The sequence below is a fragment of the Lupinus angustifolius genome, chromosome LG02 (genome assembly GCF_001865875.1).
Source record: "Lupinus angustifolius cultivar Tanjil chromosome LG02, LupAngTanjil_v1.0, whole genome shotgun sequence".
Taxonomy (NCBI): Eukaryota; Viridiplantae; Streptophyta; class Magnoliopsida; order Fabales; family Fabaceae; genus Lupinus; species Lupinus angustifolius.
Genome location: NC_032010.1, coordinates 23171639 through 23197341, shown reverse-complemented (window position 1 = coordinate 23197341; position 25703 = coordinate 23171639). Strand labels below are relative to the sequence as shown.

The 25703-nt window shown below is 33.5% G+C and overlaps 4 protein-coding genes across 4 annotated transcripts; 1 reads left to right on the top strand and 3 right to left on the bottom strand.

Moving 5' to 3' along the window:
• LOC109340946 lies at window positions 313-1946 on the top strand. Its single transcript, XM_019578719.1, has 2 exons — window positions 313-920; window positions 1355-1946. Exons 1-2 carry the CDS (start codon window positions 361-363, stop codon window positions 1878-1880), a joined length of 1086 nt encoding a protein of 361 aa, XP_019434264.1. The 5' UTR covers window positions 313-360; the 3' UTR covers window positions 1881-1946.
• Window positions 6820-12217, bottom strand: LOC109340939 (T-complex protein 1 subunit eta-like). Its single transcript, XM_019578710.1, has 14 exons — window positions 12140-12217; window positions 11778-12038; window positions 11571-11696; window positions 11276-11479; window positions 10805-10974; window positions 10569-10704; window positions 10246-10362; window positions 10035-10154; window positions 9824-9922; window positions 9650-9739; window positions 8908-8995; window positions 7688-7776; window positions 7527-7601; window positions 6820-7296 (listed from the first exon to the last, which is right to left on the bottom strand). Exons 1-14 carry the CDS (start codon window positions 12152-12154, stop codon window positions 7201-7203), a joined length of 1686 nt encoding a protein of 561 aa, XP_019434255.1. The 5' UTR covers window positions 12155-12217; the 3' UTR covers window positions 6820-7200.
• LOC109340936 (3-hydroxy-3-methylglutaryl-coenzyme A reductase 1-like) lies at window positions 13500-16934 on the bottom strand. Its single transcript, XM_019578707.1, has 4 exons — window positions 15993-16934; window positions 15434-15615; window positions 14110-14456; window positions 13500-14008 (listed from the first exon to the last, which is right to left on the bottom strand). Exons 1-4 carry the CDS (start codon window positions 16859-16861, stop codon window positions 13772-13774), a joined length of 1635 nt encoding a protein of 544 aa, XP_019434252.1. The 5' UTR covers window positions 16862-16934; the 3' UTR covers window positions 13500-13771.
• Window positions 22054-23531, bottom strand: LOC109340910. Its single transcript, XM_019578683.1, has 2 exons — window positions 23359-23531; window positions 22054-22842 (listed from the first exon to the last, which is right to left on the bottom strand). Exons 1-2 carry the CDS (start codon window positions 23459-23461, stop codon window positions 22142-22144), a joined length of 804 nt encoding a protein of 267 aa, XP_019434228.1. The 5' UTR covers window positions 23462-23531; the 3' UTR covers window positions 22054-22141.

The following is a 25703-nucleotide window of genomic DNA, read 5'->3' as shown; positions in this document are numbered from 1 at the left end:
ATATAAAGTCTTATTAAATTCTTACATATTTATACTAGCTAAAAGTGAAATGTCATGTAAATAATATTTAAGATTAATTCCTATTTCCTATAGAATATCCTTTTTAGTATAAGAAAGTGGTTAAAAATGTCATAGATAGTGGAAGAATAAATCAAACCTTTTAATCATTAATACATTTTGATTTTGATAAAATTGAAAAAAAGAAAAAAGTTGTGATGAATGAATGATTATATGAGATCCTATTTTTGCTCCTTCCCTCTCTCAATTTCATAACACATACTATTATTATTACTATCAACCCAATTCTACTCTTCTTTCTCTTTTTCATATTTTCTCTTCAACCCTCTCTCACCTATAACCATGTCCAACGACGAAGCCACCGTCACCACCACCCCTTCCTCCTCCGTCACCACCACCACCACCGCTGACTCCCTTGAAAAAATACAATCCGCATTCCAATCCCTCTCTACCATCATCCCCACACTCTCCTCCTCCTCCAACAACCCTCTCTCCCTCCTCCTCGACCACTCCATCTACTCCCACATCTCCTCCCTCCTCCGCGACCCTAACTCCGGCTCCGGCGACAACAACCTCTGCCGCTGGCTCTACGACACCATCCAGTCCGGTGTCCCTGACCTCCACCTCCTTGTTCTCCGCTTCCTCCCTGTCATTGCCGGAGTTTACCTCTCTCGTATCCCTTGTCGGAAGCCTCAGGCGGGGTTTGAAGCCGTTCTGTTGGCCCTCTACGCGCATGAAACCACCGCACGCGCTGGCCAAGCCGTGACGGTATCAGTGCCTGACCTCTCACAACCGAGCGTGTATCATGAATCCAAAGTAGTGGTGAAGAATAACTCAACCGACCTCAACCTCGCCGTTCTCTCCCCTACTCTTGAACCTCACGGCACCGTTCGCTCCTCTAGGTTCCCTTTCTCTTTTCATATACTTCTTATATGTTCCGTTTTGTTTGAGTTTCCAAAACTTCCAAGTTATTGGCCCCAATTTAAAATATTTCTTTCAATATCATTGCATGTAATCTAAAATTATATTATATCATTATCTAACTCATTAGTATTTGCATTATCGAACATTCATATTTAATTATGTGACGATATATTAGTTTTGTAAAGGAATTTACATTAACAATGCATAAATATTAATGTTATGATCTTGATTTTGAAACGTGTGTATCATGGTACTGTCAGTTATATAGTGATATAACTTACGTGAACCGAAGTATGTGCAACTAGTTAAGTTATTTTTAATTTAGAGTAACTTATTTTGTATTTAAAATAGTTGAAAATGATAAGAAAGAATTATTATTTATCTTTTAAAATAATAAAAAACTATGTTACAGGAGGGCTCGTATTGTTGGTGTTGCATTAGAATTGTTCTACAGCAAGATTTCCCAGATACCCATTGAACCAAAGATCGATTTTTGTGAGTTCTGCAAGATTTGGGCTGGCCAAGATGGAGACATGTACAAGAATTTTGAAGAAGAGGAAGAAGGTGTGAATGGTGAAGGTGCAGCAGAAGAAGAAGGAGGATTAAAAGAAGGTGGTGGTGATGAAGTGTTGGAAACTGAGGAGGAGAAAAGTGAGAGGAAAAAGATAGAAGGTAGGGTTCCTCTACCTTGGGAGCTTCTGCAACCAGTTTTGAGGATTCTGGCTCATTGTTTGTTGGGTCCAAATAACAAAGACAAGGTGCTTTTTGAAGCTGCTAATGAAGCATGTAGGTGTTTGTTTGCAAGGGCCATGCATGATGTTAATGCTAAAGCTATTTTGCCAACAAGGAGTCTCTTGAGGCTTTCCAAAAGTGTTGTTGGAAATGTTAATGATGTTGATCCAACTGAGCTTCCCATTAGTAATGTTATTTCTCTTTGAGGAAACACATTTTTATTTACATATCAAAAAGTTCCTTTTGGGTACTATAGTTTTGTTGCTTGTATAATTTCTGTTTATGCTGATATCCATTTTATTATTTGACCTTCTAATCATGCTTGAGTTCATGGATGTTTCTAAGAAGAGAAGTTACTAATTATGGGTGTATCTACAAACTTGATCTTGATCTTAGAAAGCTATTTGTCTTTTTGTTTAGTTTATTTCAAGGTACCTCCAAACTTGGTTTTGTTGTTAAAAAGTTTATTTGTCTCATGGGTTTGAAAAACAAATAAGAATGTTTTTTTTATAGACACAATGTCTGAACATCTACTAAAGAATAAATGTTGTATAAAAAAACATCTCCACATCATTAAAATAACTAAAATAAAATGTTTGGTATCATTTTGAATTATGATTTTAGTGACATAAAAGTATTTAGTTCATTATACCTAAAAATGTCCCTTTGCAATGTTTTCTTGCATATGAGACCAAGGATAAAATTAAAAATAGTTTACCCCATCTCTGATTCAAACTGTAGATTGAATAAGGAACTTCCACAATCATATTCTAATTCTTATTTCCAATGTCAAACTAATCTGATCTAATAACATTCCCACTATCTCTAACATACAAATACTCAGTGATAGGGCACTACCTAAGAAATCAAATAACCAACATAATAACTTAAAAGATGGTGAATCTCAGTAGTGAATAACCAACATTCTTGTAATTATTTTGAGTTGAATCAATACTCAGGGTTACAAAATTTGAGGATGACCAAAAAGAGCTAGCTGTAGTTGCCAAATAATGTTTGAGTATTCAGGCATTCTTTGTAGGCATGTTCTAACTGTTTTCACTGTGACTAGTGTACTTACATAACCATCTCATTAGGAATGCAAAAAACAGTGTTGGATTAAAAGAGTGCGATGTAGAATCACATGGACATGAATCTGTGTCATCACAGTATAGCAAAATCTATATCTGATGCATTTTGAAATTTTGTAGTACTTCAGGAACTAATAGCAATTAGTCCCAAAACCTAATCCTAATTTTAAGAGGCTATAAAAGGTTTGTGATGGTGGTGTTTTTATAGCCCCTTAGTTTTGGGTTAAGTTTTAGGAGTAATTACCCATTAACCCCTAATGTATGAGGTTATTATAAGAAAGTTCGACGTATACCATAATTTGGCCTTTTTATAAAAAATTTGTCTCAAGCGTATATTTCCTTTAAATAGAAACGGACAAAAATCTGTGTTCAAAATTGTTCATCTTTAATGGTTATTTATCTGACAACAATCAAAATTAAGTTTGAATGTGACGAAAGTAAGTAGCTAGTAAAGAAATGAATATTAATTTTATTCAGATTAAAAATCCAGTGAGAGAGTGAAATTGCAAAATCAGAGCTTGAGAAACAAATGAGAGTTACTATGAACATCGGGAAAATGCTAGAACTCAACTTAGTTTTTCCCAAAGCTTTTATAGCCACTTAGATTTAGGGTTAGGTTTTATAAAAAATTATTATTAGATCCCGAAGTAGAGTAAGAAGTTATTATAAAAAAGGTCAACGTCACTATATTTTCGCCTTCTATAAAAGTATGTATTTTTTTTAAAATAGTGAAGACAAAAATGTGTTCACAAATGTTCATTTATACTTGTTATTTATCTAACAACAATCAAATCAAAGTTTAAGTATTATTAAGTTCATTTGATGTTCAACTCTTCACCTTTAAACACATTCAAATACTAACAAATTTCCAATATTTCTAAAGCAAATAAATTCATTTAACATTGTACAAAGATATAGTTTTGTCATCTAAGAATAAGGAAGAAATTGTAAGCTTTATATAAGTCAAAAACTACACAAAAATTCATATGATTTCATTATCATCCCCTTTAGTTATGACTTACAAAATATTTAAAGAAAACAAACATAAACTCAACTCCATGAATAATAAACTAAGAGATCTTGATTTTCTCATGGTGTATGTGGAGAAAAATGGAGAAGAGAAAAAATACATCAACTTTCTTTAGGAGAATTAGTGTAAAAAATGAGAGGATAGAGTGAGGTATTTATACGAGAGTCTCACCCTCTCTCAAATCTGAAAATTAATGAGAGGCAATCTAGCTTTAGGCTAGCTTAGGTGATGTGTCTAATAGTGGTGGAGGGAGAGATTTGGTGAGTGATTTAGGGGATTATGGAAGCTTTGACTTTGCTTATTTGACAAGTCATTGACCCATGATGTGATTAATATTCCGACTTGATTGATGCGATGTGATTTCACAATTAAATTCGTCCTCGAGTATTACGGGTAAATTCGTCCAGAAATATACGATCTACCGATTTAGGTTTTTTGCTCGAAACATCGAAACTTGAATTTAGAGGTGAAAAATACCTAGACATGAGTTATGGACAAACTTGATGTCTATTTCGACTAGAAATAATATTTAGAAGCCAACGATGAAATTGGAATTCGATTCTGAGTTACGGAACTCAAAAACTGGGCAAAAACTCGATAAAACGACCCAAAATCGTCTCAGAAACTTTTATTCTCCAAAAATCTTGAAAAAATAGGGCAAACAATAATATTATAATACAAGACTAAAACTCAACTGAGGTTTAGCCTAAAACATTACTAATTAATTTCTATAATTAATTCATTAACAACTAATTACTTAATTAAATGTGCTCTGAGAAACACGGTGTTACAGTCTTGACTTTATAAACTTAAAGTATTTCAGACAAATATTTTCCGTTCTTTTAATGAAGTATTATTCGAAGTTATGTTGAGTTATTTTTAGTTAACATTAGGTAACGTTATTTTATTTTCCGCAATGTATGTTACTTAAAGTAATGTTCCAAAAATAAAACAAATATAAGGAAACAAATTTTATATTACATTATTGAAAAAAAATTATCCATTTTTTAGCAATATTTTTCGAGTAAATTTCAGGGCTTTACATAGTGAGGTCGTCAGGATAATTCAACGATGGTTCATAGTGGTAAGGATGTTATTCCTCTATTGAGTCCCACAAGAAACATTCATTTGACAGATGTCTTAGGTTGAGCCAATCATGTAAAAAGATGATTAAAGATTTAATCGGCTAACATCAGTTAGTGTGCATACTCATTATGGATAATGAAGTAGTCGAGAGGAAATTCATGACAGACGAACGAGACCTGCGATGTTGAAAGCGATGGCAATGGCTGTGATTCGTCAGCAAAGTCTTGAGGAAGACTCTAGGTGAGACGAGTCCCTTGTATTCCTAAATGAGGTATTCTGTTGGATCGAACAGTTCTCACAGCACAAACTAGACGATCTTTGACAACCCCTCTTTGCAATCAGGATCAATGAGAGGGATGCCAAGAAAGTGTTTGATACGACACGATCCTGAAATGGGCAGTTCTTTTGGAACATATCGATCATATATCATTGCGAGAAATAATTTGGTGCGCTCAAATTGGTTGTTATGGGACTTGTACTTTCTGTTATTTCCAAATAGTTTATTGGGAGGATATTGATGTAAGGATGAATGAAATAAATATAATATTAATACATTAAACTCATGGATGTTGATCCTCATGGTCTTAGCTATAACATCAATCATCATTTGCATTTATATGTGTGATATATATTGTGTATATTATGTGTGTCTATCTGGATGTGATATTTTGTGTAATTTAGATGTCTTACTCCCTTTTCTTTCTGTTTGTCTTCTCTATGCGCTCTTGTTCAAATGGACCACCCAGCGAGGATTCGGAGCTACCGATTCTCAATGTCCCAGGAGGAGGCATTGAAGATTAATGGGAACCAATACACCTCCACATACCCTTGTGCCTTAGAGCTGAAGATGATGTGTAATGGCTCCATGATGCGCTTCTTATCCCATCACATGACTTAGAGGCTTCCTTCACTTTGCTAGATCAGAGGTTGGCACCTGCCATATCATCTACTCAGTCTATGACTCCTCACGGACCAGTTGTTGCAAGGCTATCTACAAGGCGTAGGAGTTTGGATGATGTGATTTGTTCCCCACCATGGAGGAGAGTCGCTCGGCAGACCATGCCTGAACCTCTGGCATATGCGAGAACGGGGTTTAGGTCGCAGAATTCGGCCTATGAACCAGTGGAGGAGATGGAGGCTGGGGAGGAGCTGGAAGTTGGAGGAGGATTTTGTGGAGTTAATCTACATAGAGGACTCCACCAAGGTAGTAGACCTCTCCTTTGACTCTGAGATGGAGGGAGATCTGAGCGAGTGTTCTAGGGCACTCGCGAACACTAGAGCTAACTGTTAGAAACCATTTACATTTCTGTTTTACTTTTTGGGTACGGTATTTATGTAGGGTACTTTTGATGTGCCACTCAGCATATTTTGTATAAATTCAAATTAGGAGAAGATTTCATTACGCCTTGTATTTTGTACTAACGTTTCACGCTCTTTCAATGAAGAATTATTTAAAGATATGTTGAGTTATTTTTTATTACCATTAGGTAACGATCATTGATTTTTCTGTCATCTATTTTACTTAAAATGATGTCACGAAAAGGAAACGAATAAGGAAAATAATTTTATTTTATATTATAAATAAATAATTTAACCATTTTTGAGCAATATTTTTGGAATAATCTATACTTTTTTCCATCAAATATTATATCCACTTTTCATCCTCTAGATGAATTCTTGAAGTTCCTTTGGACCTTGGCTAAATAAAGCACTATTAAATCCAATTTTTACAGACTGTAAACTGGTCTTGAAGTTTTATTATCATTTATCAGATCCGTGGTCTTTATAATGCACTAGACTTGTCTAATTTCTATTTTCCTACTAACTATTTTTCTTGAATCACATGTTCTCTCAACCTTCCAAATGACTTCTCTAAAGAAAAAAACTCTGCATTAAAAGAAACAATACAAAGTGGTAAAAAATAGTGATGCAAAACTTATCGGAAGATACGAAACAAAAATCCCATGCTTGTTTTACAGTAGAGAAGTAAAACAGTTAAACAGGGAAATGCAAAATTTCACACTAAGTAGCTCAAGTCACCTACAACAATCAAAATAAATAATAGCCAATAATTTAAACCCTACAAACTAATATAAAAAAGCCCAAACGTCAGAAATACATGCTTGAAAATTGCTATCATCAAATCCTAGCTACGTACCCGGAATCACCTACAATTTCATATCTTCATCGTTTGCAGATCCAAAATATGGCATGCTTCTAACAACACTAACTAGCAGAGTAATACATGCAGTAACCTTACATGTATAAAACATCCACCCAATGCAGTGAACAAAAATGCTGCCCATCGCAATGAATTTCTCATCATCTTCGCATTCCCCGTCCACGACCACGGAAGCCACCTCCGCGGCCTCTGCCACCCATGGCACTTGCAGCAGCATCTCCTTGTGCACTCTCAGACTACATATGTTAAAATAGATACAACAATCAAGTTCCCAAACAACGCTTAAAACAGACAATGAGATAGTAGAACAATGGATTGCATGTGGGTGTAGAAAAGTGTTGACATGTCATAGCAAAGATCCATAGATAATCCCCAAAACCCCAATCATGAAAATTGAGAAACACAAGAACATAATTCTATGTGGAATATGCAAAAATGGAGGACCTGGTCAAAGAAATATATATACCTTGGGATTTTTAACCGTTTCATCCACACTTAGGATAAGACAAGCTGCTTCTGTAGCAGCATTTATAGCATTGATCTGCAAATTTATTAATTAGCTTCAACATCATCCACATAAATACTAGAATCGGAATAAAAATCATGCACATAAATGCAAGCAGGTACCTTCACAACTGCAGGCTCCCAAACAAAGTTAGCGAACGAGTCAGCAATCCCACCAGTAGCTATGTCAACTCCATATGCTGCCCCTTCACCTATAACAAGCATGCAATAATAAGATTATTTGCTTCTAACCTACAAAAGAACTCTGCATGATGTAATACAGCAGTTGCACTTATAGGTACATTAGCAAAAATATGCCCGGACATGTATGCATAATTCAAGTTTAGAGAACCAACCAATTAGACAAATCTTCATCTACTTATGTTATAAGTTGCCCAAGTGCTGAGGATGAAATAATAGTAATTTGCCCACAAAACGTATTCTAAATATGCTGGTTAAAATGAATCTTACTTACATTATTGTACATCAAAATAAATGGCTGCTTTTGAGTAAGGGTTTGAACAAACTAAACTAATAGCAACTAGTAACCAAAGGATGCTTGACGAAAAGGAGACTAGGGCAAACTTTCTAGACTGTGGTAAAGAAGCAATGAATGATCAAGAGGATATAAAAACAGTAGCTAGTCAGACCAACACTTGAGCAAATTTTCAAGACTTCTGTAACAAAGCAAGGAATGGTCTAGAGGATAAAAAGTAGTAGTTAATCTCTCGTGTTACTTGTAGTTACTATATTCGGAAAGTCTATCACATTACTCCTCTTCATGAGGAAGAATCGATGTATTATAAAGAAGAAATGGGCCTGTAAATTTTTTGGCAAGTGTATTATTAGCTTATAAACCTAGTGTTTCATCAAAATGTTGGCATGTCATTTTTAGCTTATAAAATTGTATTTGGTGATTTTGACCCTTTTTGGAAATAATTCTCTTATTTAATTAATTAAAGCAAACATAAAATCACCAGAGAGAGAGAATTATTTCCAAAAAATGGATAGAGTCACCAAATGTAAAGTTAGAGAATCCAAATCTCATAACTTTGCTGTGTCAGGTATTGTGCACAATAAAGTATAAAAACGAGAAAAAATCAATACTAATGTTATATAACTCATTAATGTTTATTTATTAATTATAAATTTCACTAATGTGTTCTCATACAACAATTTAATTTTTTGTACTTCATACTTTTTTCTAACTGTAACACAGGTGTTAATATAGTTTTAATACATTGTGGCTCCTAAATAATTGTGATGCATTATTCTGCTTTTACTTTGCGGAATAATAAAGATAATTTTAGGTAAGCATGCATATAGAAGGAAGGTCAACCAACCAGAAGGAAGTGCATGTTTCTGCCTTAGTTTGTTCAGCACATCAGTAGCATCAAAACCAGCATTGTCGCATAATTGCCGAGGTATAACCTGCAATGAAATTATAAAAATTGGAATGAAATACAATGAAGTAACTACCCTCTTTTAAAATCAAGCCATCTAATTGGATAATTAATGTTGTAAATGTAAAGCTAGTATGCATGTTACACTAGATACTAAGTGATGTAATTACAGGATGAGCCTGTCTATAAGTATAAAACATATATCCCACAAAACTCGTGCATGGCCTCCAACATCCAGCACAGCATTGTTGTCTCCAATGCAACGTGTTTCCACAATGTGCAAAATCAATGACAATACTAATGATTCAATTTTAGGTAGATTTGCAACATGTAAAATGCATACACAAGGGCTTCTGCTCCCTGTCCCTCCCCATAGTAATATAACAATAAGGCATATGTTTAAAGGCAGACAAATATGTTGGGGTTTTTACATATTTTTTAATGGCTGACAATGTATGATAAAAAACAAAAGAAAAAATTACTGAAGAAACAGAGTGCTGATTGTTTTTTATAAGCTATTACTCTGAACTTCAGACCGAGAAATTCTTCAGGAAGAGCACCATCAAAGAAATAAATTCATTATCACTTGTGTCAACCAGGCGTTGCATCTCATTATTATTTGAATGATAAAAATAATAGAATATTAGGAACATACATATACTCCAATTCCAATTACACATACCTCAAGAGCTTTTGCATAGGAGTTGATAAAAAGCTGAGACTTTCCCGCTATTGTACGTGCGTGCTGCCTTAGATACCGACTTATCTCCATCTGCCAACAAGAACCACCAATTAATGTCCAAAACATTTGCTAACAAAATTCAGCAAAATCTACAAAAAAAAATTGGACACATACATCTATAGCACCACCACCAGCAACCACAGTTGAATTCTTCAAAGCTCTTCTCACAATCATGATTGCATCATGCAAACTTCGCTCAGCCTCCTCAATGAACTATAAGAAAGTAGCAACAATTAAAAATATATAAGGCCAATAATACAACATCTATTGAATGAGTTAAATTACAAATAAACACTAAACCGTCACTGCACATCCTCTAACAGACCTGATCAGCTCCACCACGAAGAACTATGGTGGCTGTTAGGCCAGATGGGCATCCACTGAATAAATTGAATCTCTCGTTTCCAACTTGCTTTTCCTCAAAAACCTCACAAGTTCCAAGGACCTTAAAGCAAATAAATAACAAGAATCTCAGATGAAACATATCGCATTAGAAAATATTAAACCATGTCAGAGACATAAAAATAGTGTGCAACCTCATCAATAACGTTATTGATGGATGTTTGTACAGTTCCACCTGTGGCGGCAGCAACCCTTTTTAAATCTTCTTCTGTTACACGACCAGCACAGAAAATGTCTCGATCTGCAAAATACTGTTTGAAGGACAAGTTAATCAAAAAAATTAATTATGATATCCATGAAAGTTTTTAAGAAATGCAAAGAGAAAAACTGTAATAAAAAACCCATCCAAACATAGCATATAGCACTTATTCCACGAGTTTATCATTTTGTGATTAAGTGAAGGGGGGATCCAAGAATATGAAAGGAAATACAGATAGATAAAAATAGAAATTGAAACCTGTGTAGCTAGATCTCCAATAGCCAGCCGTGAAAGAACAACTTTGGCACCACTGTTGACACATTTATCCAGCTTGTCATAAATAATATTCCATTCTGCATCAACAATTGACTGATATTGAGATGGATCTGATAATCTGTAGAGAACACAAAAAACAGAAGGAAGTCCAGTAAACTCAGCAATCTGTCGGTAGCATAAATGAATCAATGAACAAAACAAAGGAGCAAAGATCAAACCGTATTTCAGCATTTTCTTTCTCAGATTTTAGCTCCAACTCAATGTTTAGTAATAGTATTTTTGGATTAAGAAACTTCTTGGGCTGTTGCTCAAACCCAGCATATGAAAATGTCTTTTTGAAGGCAACACCATTTACTAGAAATGAGTCCCGCATAGTACCACCAGGAACCTGTAAGAGAAAACTAGAATCTTTATCACATTGATTCCAATTCCTTGATCTTCCTAACTAACTACTTTGGTTGGTTGAGTTTTCCATTAGTTCTTGATTGAATGACGTAAATAACAAAAATTGCTAAATATAGTAAGGAAACTAGCTTCAGAAAGTGCATTTAATAGTTCTCCAGGATTTTGTCAACATTTGGAACAAATGGTACAATGCAAAATCCAATGGCAACGTCTACACAACTGCCACTATGAAGTAGACGAAATGGCATGTGGAAACAAGGCTGTAAAAGAACTGAAACATTCACCTTTTTTATTCCAATCATGTTCAACCTGTCCTCATACCCAATTGCAATTACAGCATCGACAACCATTGAAGCAAAGAACTCCTTTTCTCCACCAATGAGCTTCGAAGAAAGAGTCGTAGCAGCACACTTTGAGAGCAAGCTTTTCTTTTCATCCAGACTTTTTCCTTCTATGCTAGTAGCTAGCTCCTTAACCTTTTCAATTGCCTGCATCAAAAATTACATATAACAAAACATACGTAAGCAAAAAAATCAACAACTTCCATTATTATTTAATTTCTCGGCTAAAAACATATACCAAGGTGGATGCAGCCCTATAGCTTTTTATCAAATTCTGAGAATGAACACCGTCTTCAACAAAAGGCTTAGCCTCTTTCAAAAACTCAGCTGCAAGCAACACAACAGTAGTGGTTCCATCTCCAACCTTCACATCCACACCAAACAACAACACTTTTATCAACAAATTCTCAAACACAACGATACGACATCAAAAATGCGAAATTACCTCCGAGTCCTGCGACTTCGCAATATCAACAAGGATCTTAGCGGCAGGGTGAACAATATCAAGGAGTTTCATAATGGTGGCGCCGTCATTGGAGATGGTAACAGATCCTTTATCGTCGTGGATGAGTTTATCCATTCCACGGGGCCCGAGGGTGGTTCGGACAACATCGGCGACAGCGGAACAAGCGTTGATGTTGCTAACAAGTTGAGCCTTACCTTGAGAAGTGTCAGTACCTTCCTTCAACAGTATGATCTGTGGTTGCTGTAATTTTCGCACCACATTTTTGAAACAAAACAAAAATTAGGGTTAGATTAGAGAATTAAGAAGTTCAGAGAGAGAAAGAGTGAGAGTGTGAAACGTACCATCATGGATGCCATTGTTGCGAGAGAGAAAGGGAATTAGGGTTTATGTTTGAAGTTCAAGTTAAATGTAGTATGTTGAATCAAACTTCAGTTTCATCAATTGGGCCAAGCCCATTTCTACTCTTTTTTTTTTACAAATAGCTGGTTATTATTTTTTGGGAATTAATATATATACACCGATAAGGCGACAATAAATTAATATACATACACGGATAATGTATTTTAATATTATCAACAAATCATCCACCATTCATATTTCAATCAATATTGACTCCTAAACAAAAATAATAATACAAATCAATAGTGAGTGATATATGTTAACTTTTAAACTTTATTTTTATTGATATATACTTAATATTTTCAATCAAATAATTTAATTGGTCAAATTCAACATTTATGAAGAAATAAAAAAACAATGTAGTCAATGAGTAAAGTGTAATTGTTAAAGTATGCATGTGTGCATATACTTGCAATGTTTTATTACAAGAAGCAGATTTTATTGATATAGGTGTTTAGATGAAAAATCCTAGTAAAAGTAAACTAATAAATTTCCATAAGATTTAAACATAATTGATATTTTATTTAATTACTTATAAAACAAGTTGCTTCAAACTTTTCTAATTGAGTTGTGATGAAAACAATCTTTAATTGATTTTTCTACTTCATTTAATTACTTAATACCAAACTAGATTTGACAGAAGTTTATATAAGCTTTTATCTCCTTTCGTGTTTTTATCCCATTTTTGTACCAGTATAAATTCATTTAATTTGTGTACCAGTGTAAATTCATTTAATTTGTGTACTAGTATAAACTCATTTAATTATTTACGACTTTAGTCCACGAATAGAGAAAAAAAGATTGAAGTTTGTTGTAGTGGGTCGTGATACACATTGGGGGTTAGAGGATTAATTTGGTGGTGATAAATAAAATAGGTAATAGATATGAGTATTGCAAAACTGACCCAACCATTTCCATATCAAAGAAGGATCTTCTCTATTACCATAGAACAAGTGTTTATTTCTACGATTGTTTTCAATAAAATAATAAATGTGTCAATATTTAATTTTTTGAAGCATTTATCTCTCTATTATACCGTATTGAGTTGAGATTTTCAAGAGAAATGTGCACTAACTGCTTTATGAATAGATTATTAGCATTGTTATATCTTCCTACTAATCATTCTACCCACACAAAAAAGTGACATGTGTCACTTGTAATCTAATTATTAATAATTAAAGTATCTTATTGTGACACATGTTATCTTCTCGTGGGTTCTTGTAGGTACGAGAATATATTAGGAGGATGATTTTCCATAGATTATAGTACATATACTAACCATATTGCATCAGAAAATGAATCATAAATACAACACAACAAATTGTATTGGTTAAGGAGGACAATGTTCATACCCATCCAAGGAAGGGCTAAGCAGGATGTGCTATCAAACAGGTACCATTCTACTTTTTTCTCCTTCCAATCAATTAATAAAACATTATCAAACAGCGATACATACCCAAACCTAATGTCTTCCATTTCCTTTCCAAATTCCAGTTTTTGCATTCATAGACCCTTGTCTTTTTATTTCAGACACAACATAAACACTGGCTTCAATTGCGTCCTCGCCCTCGAGATTACATTTGGCATACATTTTTGCTTGATCTGTTGTATCTCATGTGGCTCTGCACTAGCTGCCCTGCTGCAATAGCAGACATCAGAGACAGCTCTCCTGCTAAAACAGATCCAGCAACAATGGTGGCCAAGAGTCTTGAGTTTGACCCTGGCGACTCCTTGTTAGCGCCCTTCACACCAAGCAAATTCAAGCATGCAGACTGAGACGCAAGTTGAGTGCCACCACCAACTGTACCCACCTGAAAGAGGGCAATGAATCACATAAAACCTTGTTATTAAATTGGAAAATTAACCAACTCAAAAGAAGGAAAATCTGTGAAGAGATGGAATGCTAAATCACCTCAATGGAAGGCATAGTCACTGAGATATGAAGATCTCTCCCATCATTGATGGCTTCCATCATGGTTATGCAATGTGAACTCTCAATATTTTGAGCTGGATCTTGACCGGTGGCTATGAATATAGCCGAAACAATGTTACTAGCATGAGCATTATATCCACCAAGAGCACCAGCAACTGCAGAACCAGCAAGGTTCTTGAGCATGTTAAGCTCCACCAGCGCAGCCACATTGGTCTTCAATACCTTCTTCACCACTTCTTCTTTGATAATTGCTTCACAAACAACTGATTTCCCTCGCCCCTCAATCCAATTTACTGCAGCTGGTTTCTTGTCCGAACAAAAGTTTCCTACAGAATCGAGCCAGTACATAACCATCACATGTTAGCTACCCATTAAAATGATTTCAGCATGCCTGATTATAGGCTTCAAATAGCCAAATGAAGACAGTAATACAATGACACATTCAAAAGATGCAACTGAGCTAGAAAACTTACTGCCAAACAGATCTATACACCATGAAAGAAATAATAGTACACAATGAATAGCTTGAGTGGTGTCACAGTTCCACCTTTTGAGTAAGCCACAAAAATTGTAAGCACTTATCTTATTAGTCCAAAACTTTAGGAATTACTATTTTAGTCCTTCAGTTATATTTGACTAACTGATTACAAAATTAGGGACTAGTATGACCGGTATTAACAATTTTAGGAACTAAAGTGGTGATATCCTAAAGTTGGGGACTAATGATTGATGCTTACAACTTCAGGTGCTAAAACGGCGGTTTACTACTTTACTCCCGTTTTTAGGCATCAAATTCACAGTTGAATGTTAAGCAATAAACGAATAAAATATAACTAGTCTGACAAATATGGATAATTAGGTACGTATTACCAAATTAACCTGTATTTTTTTGTTAATTGAAAATCAATTAGCCTTAAAGTCTATGGTGGTTGAGCAGATTTCAAAAAGCAGGTAGAATAAAAAAATCAAGCAGAAGGCCTCATATAAGAATCCAACTTTAAAATTTCAACAAAAGGAGTGGAGGAGGCCCCCACCTACAATAATGACACGATATGCATAACATTCAACATTTAAAATGAATATATAATTTAAAAATGACGCGGAAATAAATAAGACAATGCGATTGGACCACTTTCATGGAAGAAACCGGCCTATAACTGCATAGAGATTAAAGTGGTGACAAACAATAGCATAAACCAAATTAACTAATCTGTATTAAACGGTATATGTGACATCAAGCATCTTTACCAGAGAACGATCCAGCAAATCCCATCCATTCAAGTGGAAAGGGCATGGAAATTACCAGAGATGCCAATGATATCCATATCAGGGAAATCATTCTGAAGAAAATCAAGAACATTCTGCACCCCTTTGGAAACCATGTTCATCCCCATGGCGTCACCCGTGCTGCAGGTGAACCTCAAGTACAAGTTCTTCCCAGCCATAGTACACTGAATATGTTGAAGCCTGGCAAACCTACTTGACCTGAAAACCAACAGAAACAAATGTCAAATCTCAACATCAAAAGAAAAATTCTCCCATAAACCATACCCAAATTCAAGTCCTCTATTCCTTCTTTCATTCCACTTCCATTACCAATTTCATAATCAAATTCGAATTTCAAAGGAAAAACTGAAATTTTAATCATCTTCAACCATTTTGAAGTCATTGATTCAATATTTTTCCTTTTAGTTTTAAAATTTCCAGAAACAAAACGGGTTCATAATAAAAAACTACATCATCAGATCTCACAAAACAAAATCCATCAACATCAAACACTCAAAATCAATAACATGAAAGAAACAAAAACAACAATAAACCAATCATAACAATTAAACAAATGATTGATCAAAAGGGTAAACCTGTTGAAAACAATGGCCAATGTATCAAAATTAAGAGGATCTTCCAAGAAGAATTTCAATTCCGCAGCTCTTTTAGCAGTTGAAAATCTAACAACAGGAGCCCTAGACATTCCATCTTTCAAAACCACACTACTTGCTCCTCCTGAAGCGTAGATCGCTTTACAACCTCTATTAGTACTCGCCACCAGGCACCCTTCCGTCGTCGCCATCGGCACCGTGTACTCAAACCCATCCAGTAACAACGGCCCCGCCACCCCCACCGGAATCTGAACATATCCTACCGGCATTTCACAACACTGCCCCAAAATCGATTCATAATCAAACCCTTCCAACGGCAAACTCTGCAACGACCTCCCCGTCACTCTCTGCAGCGCCTCGCGGCGAATTGCCACCGCACGGCGACAATCGCCGAGGCTCGATTCGAGCGAATACGACGGCGTTTTGCCTTCAACGACAGAATTCACAATCTCCTCATCGTCAACAACATGGAGTGGGGGCAAATTGGGAATAACGACATCGGTGACGTCATCTTCCCAAACGACGTCGTTGGAGGGACGAGAAATAAAGGATTGGACGAAGTGAATGCCGAAGAAACCTAGGAGGTAGATGAAGGAAGCGATGAGAGAGAGAATAGAAGCGAGTTCAGGGAAGGTGAGAACGTGGAGAGGGGTGGAGGAGCGAATCTTGTCACGCCAACGGTGGAGGAGGTAGTAGGCGACGGAGAAGAAGAGGGTGAAGAAGATGGCGTTGGTGAGATAGAGAGGGAGAGGGAGGGCGTCGGAGGCTTTAGGGGAGGTGGTGGAGGTTCTGTTGTTGTGACGGCGGAGACGGAGAGAGGCGGCACCGTCATGAGGACGACGGTGGTCCATGATTTGGGTGGAGAGAAAATGAATGAATGAATGAATGAGATAGTAATAGTGAGGGAGTGTGAGAGTGCCACCCAAGGTGACCAAGATGCTTGTCGTTTTCTCTTCTTCCAACTCAGACGCTAATGTTTCTTTTTTGGATTTTTTTTTGGTTTCACACTCTATTCTCAGTTTCTCACACAGAAAACAATATGTCTAAAACATCTCTAGGTACGTCTCTAACTCTTAATTTTTTTCCATTCATAATACTCGAACACAAAATATTTAAGAAAATGAAATATGTATCACTTGAATCAATCAAGACTCGTTGATTTTGGATTTATAATGTATAAATATTTAATTTGATTTATTCATCTACTATATAGTTGTATTACTTATATTAAAAAATTAATATTGATTTATTCATCTACTAAATTGTGGATTATACATTATTAGTAGAGTTAGTATGTATATACTGACAGGGTAAGTATTTTTACTTTATCGGTTAATCATTCACCATTAATTTCATAACCATTATTAGTATATAAAACTCTTACATGTATACATGTTTTTTTCTTCTTCTTCTTTTTTTGCATCAGTTTTTAAGTATTAAATATTCAGTATTCATTTGGTATTTCTTGGATTCATCTCCGAATGTCTTATATTCTTATTTCAGTATATCTTATATTTGTATTTTGTTATTTTTCATCACAGGTGTTGATCCAAAATCCAAATGATAATGATGTTAATTGTGACAGGGTAACCAACTATCATCATTTTCTACTTGGTTAACGATATAATTCATAAGTTACACATCATGAATGTAGTATCTATGTATCATCGGTGTATAGATTTATACAAAATTAATATATTATTTATTATTCATTTATATCACATCTTTTAAATCAATAATGATTAAAGAGGGGATTCATTTACTCCTCATCATACATGGTCTTCAATTCTAGGAAAATTCAATAGTTTGAATTAATAAATATATTTAAATCATTAAATGTCTATAAAATTAATGAATATGATAAAGAGTAGGAAAATTCTTATTCAGGATTAAATGTGATTATAAGCTGTCACACAACCATTGTCATTGCATTACAATTTAACAACCACTACTCTCCTTCCATTCACTAACACCATTATCACGGGAACATATCTCATGTTTTATTTTTTGTACCACTTTATATACTATCAACTTTGATTAGTTAAAAAAATTATTTAAATTAAAATTAAAATTATTAAATATTTTTTAATCAATCATATCTTCTAACACATAGAATAGTAAAAAGAAGTCGAACATCAAATATGTACAAATCATCACCACCTAACATGGATTGACTATCACTCTCCCCAACTTTCATCCACCAACATGCAATTCTATAGCCATCATTAAAACATCATTAAAGATTTATAACTTTTATGTTTTGATAAATAAAAGTAGATAAATAAATTTAAACATTAATTGAATAAATTATCTGATTTTTCACAACTTAAGCTAATAAATTATAAATAAAAATTCATCAATAAGAAACATAACCATAAATAAGTTGAAATCATAATATTATCTAAAGTTTTTACAAACTAAGTCATCTATATGCAAAAATAGTCAATTTGAACTAAGTGATAGATGGGGGGTGAAGAAAGTGCATTGTGCACCTTCTATGAAGTGATTTCAGTAGTCTTTAATTCAAAAACACTTATAATTTGTGATATTAAATTGTAAGTATTTTTTATATTCTAACTATATTATTCATCATTTATTTTATAATTAGTATTCATAATTAAATAAAGAAATAGTATTCACCACGATGAATGAAGTATTAACAACATAAAAAACTTTACTACACATCCCTTACCACCGTAAGTAAAAACAAAAAATTCCTCAAAGATTAGGAACTAAAAACAAATAATAGGCATTCAGAGCATGACTAGGATGCATAAATATTTATAGACAATTAGTATATCATTTATTATTTATATATATTACTTTTTTAATAGTTATTAATGATTAAATATTAATGATGAAAATAATAGTAACAATATATAAAACACATATACTATAACTACATACATTTTTTTCTTTTGTACTATCTTATATAAACTCATGAAGAGGTTGTAACATGGGAAGGACATACCTTACAACTGATGTAGGCTATTATCTTTTAGTATATAATATATATAATCATAATTTGTTATTTGCATGTTTGTCTCATTTTTATTATTTAAATATTCATATTTGTAGATTATTTTTGGCTCTATTACTTAAAATTTTATGAGTCTCTTAGTATAATGATTTAAATTTAAGACAATGATCAATACAAATATCACTATGTTAAGGTTTTTAAATTTCTTGGAATTCCATGCCACCATGAGGAATTATAACACTATTCCTTCCACCTTGTCTTCTAGGGTCAGATTTTTATTATATATAATAAGAGTGTGGATCTACTTATTTCAAGAATAAGTTTTTTAAATTTGTTTTCTATCGTAGTCATCAATTTTATGGATATCTGATAGTTTAGATCTACTCAATAATTGAAATTATTCGATTTTTCTAGAATTGATGGTTACCATAGGGAGTGAGTGGATCCCTAATCATATAATAAATAAATAAATGTAAAAGCTATGTATGTGTTGTTAACACCTAAGCTATGCATCATTATGCCAACTTAGTCTTTTGTTTGTGGTATCATCTTTTGAAACTAATCATAGTTTCCCTCTATCATGTGTCTACACATGCTTACATTAACCCCACTTTTCCTATGAAAAAGTTTTGTCATCACTCTTTTTATTAGCATACATGTTCACTCATCACCTCACACTTACCAAGAGTCAAGATAGTTGGATTTAACATGTGTATATAATTATATGGTAAGGTCCTTCTGTATAGAATGCAGACTAATTCACCTCACATCATGTGTGCACATATGATCAAATAAATTGCTTTATGTGGATTAAAGCTGTGGAATTCCTCTTAAGAATTTTAATTTCTATATCAAGTTTTCCAGTAATTGTTGGCTAGAAAATAATAAAGAAAATTAAGGCTTGAAAATTATCTTACAAGTAACTGAACTTGAAAAAAGGTACATGTAATGCAAAACAAATATAGAAGTATGAAAGGGAAGAAAATAAGATCTGTATTATAAGTGGCTTGTAATGAAAAATGGAAGTGGGGACCACCACATGAGAAAAGTATCACTATTGTTTTGTGATGAATTTTGATTGATATAATACTTACTTTGTAACTAGCCTAAGAAAAAAATGGGAATCACCTACAAATATGTTATTTTATGTTTTTAGAATTTTTTTTAATGAAATACCACTTTTTTTATTAAATTGGAACAGGAAAATGGGATAAGAATGAGGACAAATGATCTCCCTTATGAAAGATGCTGATTTAGGAAAATCAAGTGTACCTGAACAATATAAACATTTTATATCCTAGGTACTATGAAGCCATTCATAATTTTCATTATAACTAGTCTCCATTATCAAAGTTGTTCTCCCTATGAGTTAAATAAATTAAACTAAATTGGACACTCTTACAAACAATTAAACTGTGGGTCCACTTCAAAGTTGTTCAGAGAATTCTCTGTTTCCACCCGTACTATAAACTATATATATGTAGGGCATGCTGTCACTTGGACAATTTTTTTTCTTCTCGAAATTCCTTGATTAACTATAAATTGATTTTTTAGAATATGTTAACAATTCAGTTTTTACATGGATGTGTCAGTCCAAGTTAAAGCTTAGATGACATGTGATAGACATCACCGGTCTTCAATGACGTTGTGTTAAGTGTCAAATTGTTAAAGAAATTTATATGCTTTTAGGTATTTAATGTGCATTTATGTTATAATTGTGTAAGATTCCTGATGACTTAGTAATCTTGTTCTGTGTAAAAAAAATTATGTGTTTATATTGTTTCAGGATAAGAATTAAGAAATAAAGGAAAAAAATGAGAAGATTGATGCTTCTGAGTACTGTAAGCCTCGTCCAAGCGAGGAGAGGGTCGCCCAAGCCACAAATAGGAGAAAAATTACCAGAAATCATTGTTGTCCCTCGCTCAAGCGAGGGACTGTCGCCCAAGTGACAATTGGAGCTAAAAAGTTCCCGGTGTCCTTCCTGATCCTCGCCTAAGCGAAGGTCTTTGCCCAAGCGAGGGGTGTCTCGCCCAAGCGGGATGCTCAGGTCGGAAAGCCTCTTATTTCCTCGCCCAAACGAGAATCTCTAGCTTGGGCGAGAGCTTGGAAATTGGAACTGATATTGGCGGTTTCGGAAGTCAGAAAGAGATTCCATTCACTTTTCAAAAGCTTTGAGGCACGAAAAACAGAGAGAAAACGAAGGAAAGAAAATGGAAGTCGTGGGAATGACTCTAAATCAGATTTTCTTATATACTTTTATGATTAGAGTGTTGTAATAGCGAGGATGAGTGACTAGATCTTCGTTGTTGGGGTTTTAAATGTAATCTTCTAACCTTTGCACTCATGGATTCGATTCCACTATAATTGTTATTTGATTTTGGGAAGTTTATCCCGTTCTTAATGCATGAGTTTAATTAGCTACTGAATTCTTGTTTATGGGTTCAAGTTTAATTGGAAAGTTAAATTTGACACCTGATTTGGATTATCTTCCTTCATACATCATTATTTTAGTAATGGATAATGATGTATGAATTGCTTTTACATAGTTTTTAATGCTAGTTAATCAGTTAATTAGCCAATGAATTGACAATTGAGTGATTATCTAAGGATTTTACACTCAAGGAATTGATGTAAATGAATTGTCGAAAATGTGCATCAAAATTAGTAACTTCGCAAGTTGTTTGGAATTGAATCTACGGATGTTAAAAGGAAAATATAATGAATTTCGATCCTAACTCTTTTAAATCCGTAGTTAACATTTTATTTTAATTTAACATTGTTAAAAAATCATTATCACATTATTAAACAAATTCGTGTAAATAGTTGCTCAATTAATTATTGTAGGAATTAATGTAAATTCACTCTGCTTTTACTACTTGGACGATACACAATTTTACACTTTGCTGATTGATTTTATGCAAAGATACATAAACTGATAACGTGATATAGCAGATTTTAACTATCCTATCACAATGGGAATGGTTGCATATCAAATATAGAATATTGATACAGTACAATTGATCTGAAATATATTTTCAGAAGTCTTATTTTATTTATAGTTTCATTCTTTCATAGTTTTATTGCATTTATGTATTTACATGCATATGAACTTTGTGTGAAGTTTACACATGCATGTACTAAATGAAGAAAATTACAGCTCTTGGATTTTTGATCCTATGCTAGACTTTCTGAATGCATTTCTAGCATACAACCCTAGCACCACAGCCAATAATATAAGCAATACCCCTTTCACCAATTTCTTCCTCTTGTTTATCCTTGAATCCAAATCTCCAAGGTCTTCATTATCAATATCAGCATGATTAGATGGTCCTAAACTGAGAGTGAAATCTAAAAGCCTAGTTTTGGATCTTGAAACAGGCTTAGCAACTTTGGTTTGAACTACCTTTGAGATAGCAGCTTCTGTTTTCTCAGTTAAGCCATTATTAGTACTAACCTTCTTCTGGGTCATTTTGTCTATGCTAGCAGCTTCTGTTCCTGTCTTACTCTTTTCCTTTTCATAGCTTGGCTCATTCTCTTTCTGTGGTATCTTTTGATCAGAGACTTCATTGTTGTTAGCATTTTTCTGATCAACCTTTGGTGATGGTTCCTTAGGGTTTGGATAATCTTCAAGGGGATTATTTGTTGTTTCCTTTGGCTTATCTAGTTTAGCAAACTTGATATATAGCTTAGAAGCTTCAAACTTGGCAGTGACATTGTCAGTGTCATAATCAGAAGGAAGTGGAAATTCTATATTCAAACGACTCCATCTGTTATCAATGATCTGTCTTTCACCCATAAGCCTTAGGATAGGCTTTGAGGTCACTTGAACTTTCACTTGGTCCCTTCTATATCCTGCATGTATCCTCATGTTACTAAAACATGTTAATTCACGAGTATAATATCTATGTATTATCGGTGTAAAAATTTATACATAGTTGACAATATATTATTCACCATTCATTTATATTCATTTTGTTGGAAAGTCAATGATGATTAAACATGAATCGTGATAATGTATAAAACTTATATAATATTAATATTTTTCTCTCTTTTATTATATTATAATAACAAATTCAAAAAAGGAATAAGGATTAGTAGGTGTATAAGAATTTGTTAGTAATGATGTTATGAAGTATTTATCAAACTTTTCCCTTCCTTTAACTTTTTTATAATCAAAGGTGTTTTTTACTACATAGGTTATTACTAATATTTTCTCGGATATACGATTATCTTTGTCGTTCCTAAGAATTAAACTTTTGATCCGGTAGGACAAAGAATTAAACTATATTTATTTTAGAAACTAAAGAAAACCCAAAAATTTCTATATTACATGTTATATGATCTAGAAAGAGTTGAAAAGTGAGTTACCTGGTAGAAGAACAATGATACTTCCTTCATCTCTTGCCCATTCATAATATGGTGTAAAATCTTCATAGACACGATCAGCTTCTGATTGTGACTTTTGATCCATTTTTGGCTTATTTGGTTGTTGTTTTGGTTTTTGTGTTCTATATATCTTTATCTCTTATTCTCTTAGAAAATGAAAGATCTTGAGTTTCTTTTATAGTCATGGGTAGGGGATTAGTGTAAATTATTTGCATTACTGTATTTCATTTACTTTATTACTTTCTTTTCGTGCAAACATATATTTGTGTTTCAGACTTTAATCTATTTGATGCATCATGCAAGGATAGTAATATGCTTATTTGTTTTGTTTAGTCCATGTATCCTCACATTGTAGGCAACCATATCCGAATTGAGAACTTTCAGAGGTATGTGAGACTAACTCTCCCAGTGAATATTTTTTCTATTTACAAGACTTGAACCCGAAACCTTGCTTAAGGAGAATCAAACATGTACTACTTGAATTATCACTCGTTCCTACTAATATGCTTAATTTAGTAACACGTAGGAGGTAACTTCTAGCATTGGTAATGCTTAAATCGTAAAAGGTAGATTTTATGTTCAAATCTTTTTCCGACAAAGAGAATTTCCTTTCAGTGCAAGACATAATATATAGCTTCATAGGATATAAAATTTCATTCTTGTAACTCTTTTTTTGATAGGCAAAAATAATATTATTATATGTGAATCAGAATTACAAGAGGATACAAGATGTTAGTAGGAAGTGAAGTGAAAAATACAAAAGTTTAATGAATTGTGTTTGAAAATATTTCATTCTTATAACTCTAGGGTCTCCAAGAAGTCCCACTCTCATTTGATATCATGTTTTGACAAATAATAATTGTGAAAAGTTGCATTATTGATGAGGACATTGTTGGGAATTTAATTGTGCAAGTATGTTATTTTTTTAAACAGAAAAGGCAGCTAAGGACATTAGTTAATGATTAATGGTCAGAAGAAAAAGATGGTGATATTTATTTGTAATACTTATTAATTAGGATTAGTTATATAAAAGACATTATTCCAATATATATATAATTACATTCTTCCAAAAATAAAAAACTAATATGTAATGCAAATTATAAGAATTAATAGATATAAATAAATGGGGATGAGATCCTCCAATAATATAATAGATATATGCGTCATGATCTTCCCACTACTGAACCCTCCAGTTGCATTCAAATAAATGATATGTATATTTAATTATAATAACTAATAAATGATTATTAATTGAGTTGAGATTCTCTCCATTATTTAGATTATTTTTTGTACTGACATGTGAGGTCCAGATTAATTTTATAATTGTTAATTTTTATTTAAAAGTATCTTTAATTTTTTTTAAAACGACGTGTCACTATCTTCTTCGAAGTTGAACCCTCATATACGAAGATCTAATTTCCTATTAATTAGTGAATTGAATTAAGAAGTAAATAAATAGTTAAAATAAGTGGCACAATGTGACTCGCTAAAAATGAGAAACATTATGAAAGTACTGAGCCTAAATTCTATAATGTGATATCAAAAAATTTAATGGTGTAATTTTTATTATTATTTTAGGGTCAAAAATATTTTTATTATCTCTTACAGTTTAGTATTGGAGGGTCATGTAGGACTCAAGATGTTTTGGCGCCTTTCGAGACAAAAAGATAACCTTCTATTACAGAAATCTAGATAAAGATGGATTCATGATGGTAACTCTAATTCAAAATTCTTTCATTTGTCGATAAATAAGATTCGGAAAATCAAGAAATTCACTAGTTTATCAATTGGTGGGGAGTGGATTGAAGACCCAACGAGAGTTAAAAATTACATTAGCTCAATTTTTGATGCAAAATTTGAAGAGTGCACCAAGTGTACCTTCTCTTGATGGTATTGTTTCCATTGATTGTCTGTAGAGGAAAAATGCCTTTCTCACAACTAAGTTTGAGGTAGAAGAGATCAAGAAAGTAATTTGGAGTTGTGATGGCGATAAAAGCCCTGGTCCTGATGGTTTCAACTTTTCTTTTCTAACGAAGTTTTAGGAGTATCTTAAGGATGATTTTATCAGGATGGTGGAAGATTTCTATACTTTTGGGAATTTACCTAGAGATATAATGCTTCATTTATTGTTCTAATCCCAAAAAATAATAGTCCACAGAGTCTCAGTGAATACATGCCTATCTCTCATTGGGTGCATTCAGAAGATCATCTTCAAGCTTCTTGCTGCTAGACTTAAAAAGGTGATTCATTTGGTTATTTTTGATTGTCAGTCTCCCTTTATCAAAGGCAGATTCATCATGGACGAGGTGGTAGTAGCTAATGAGGTT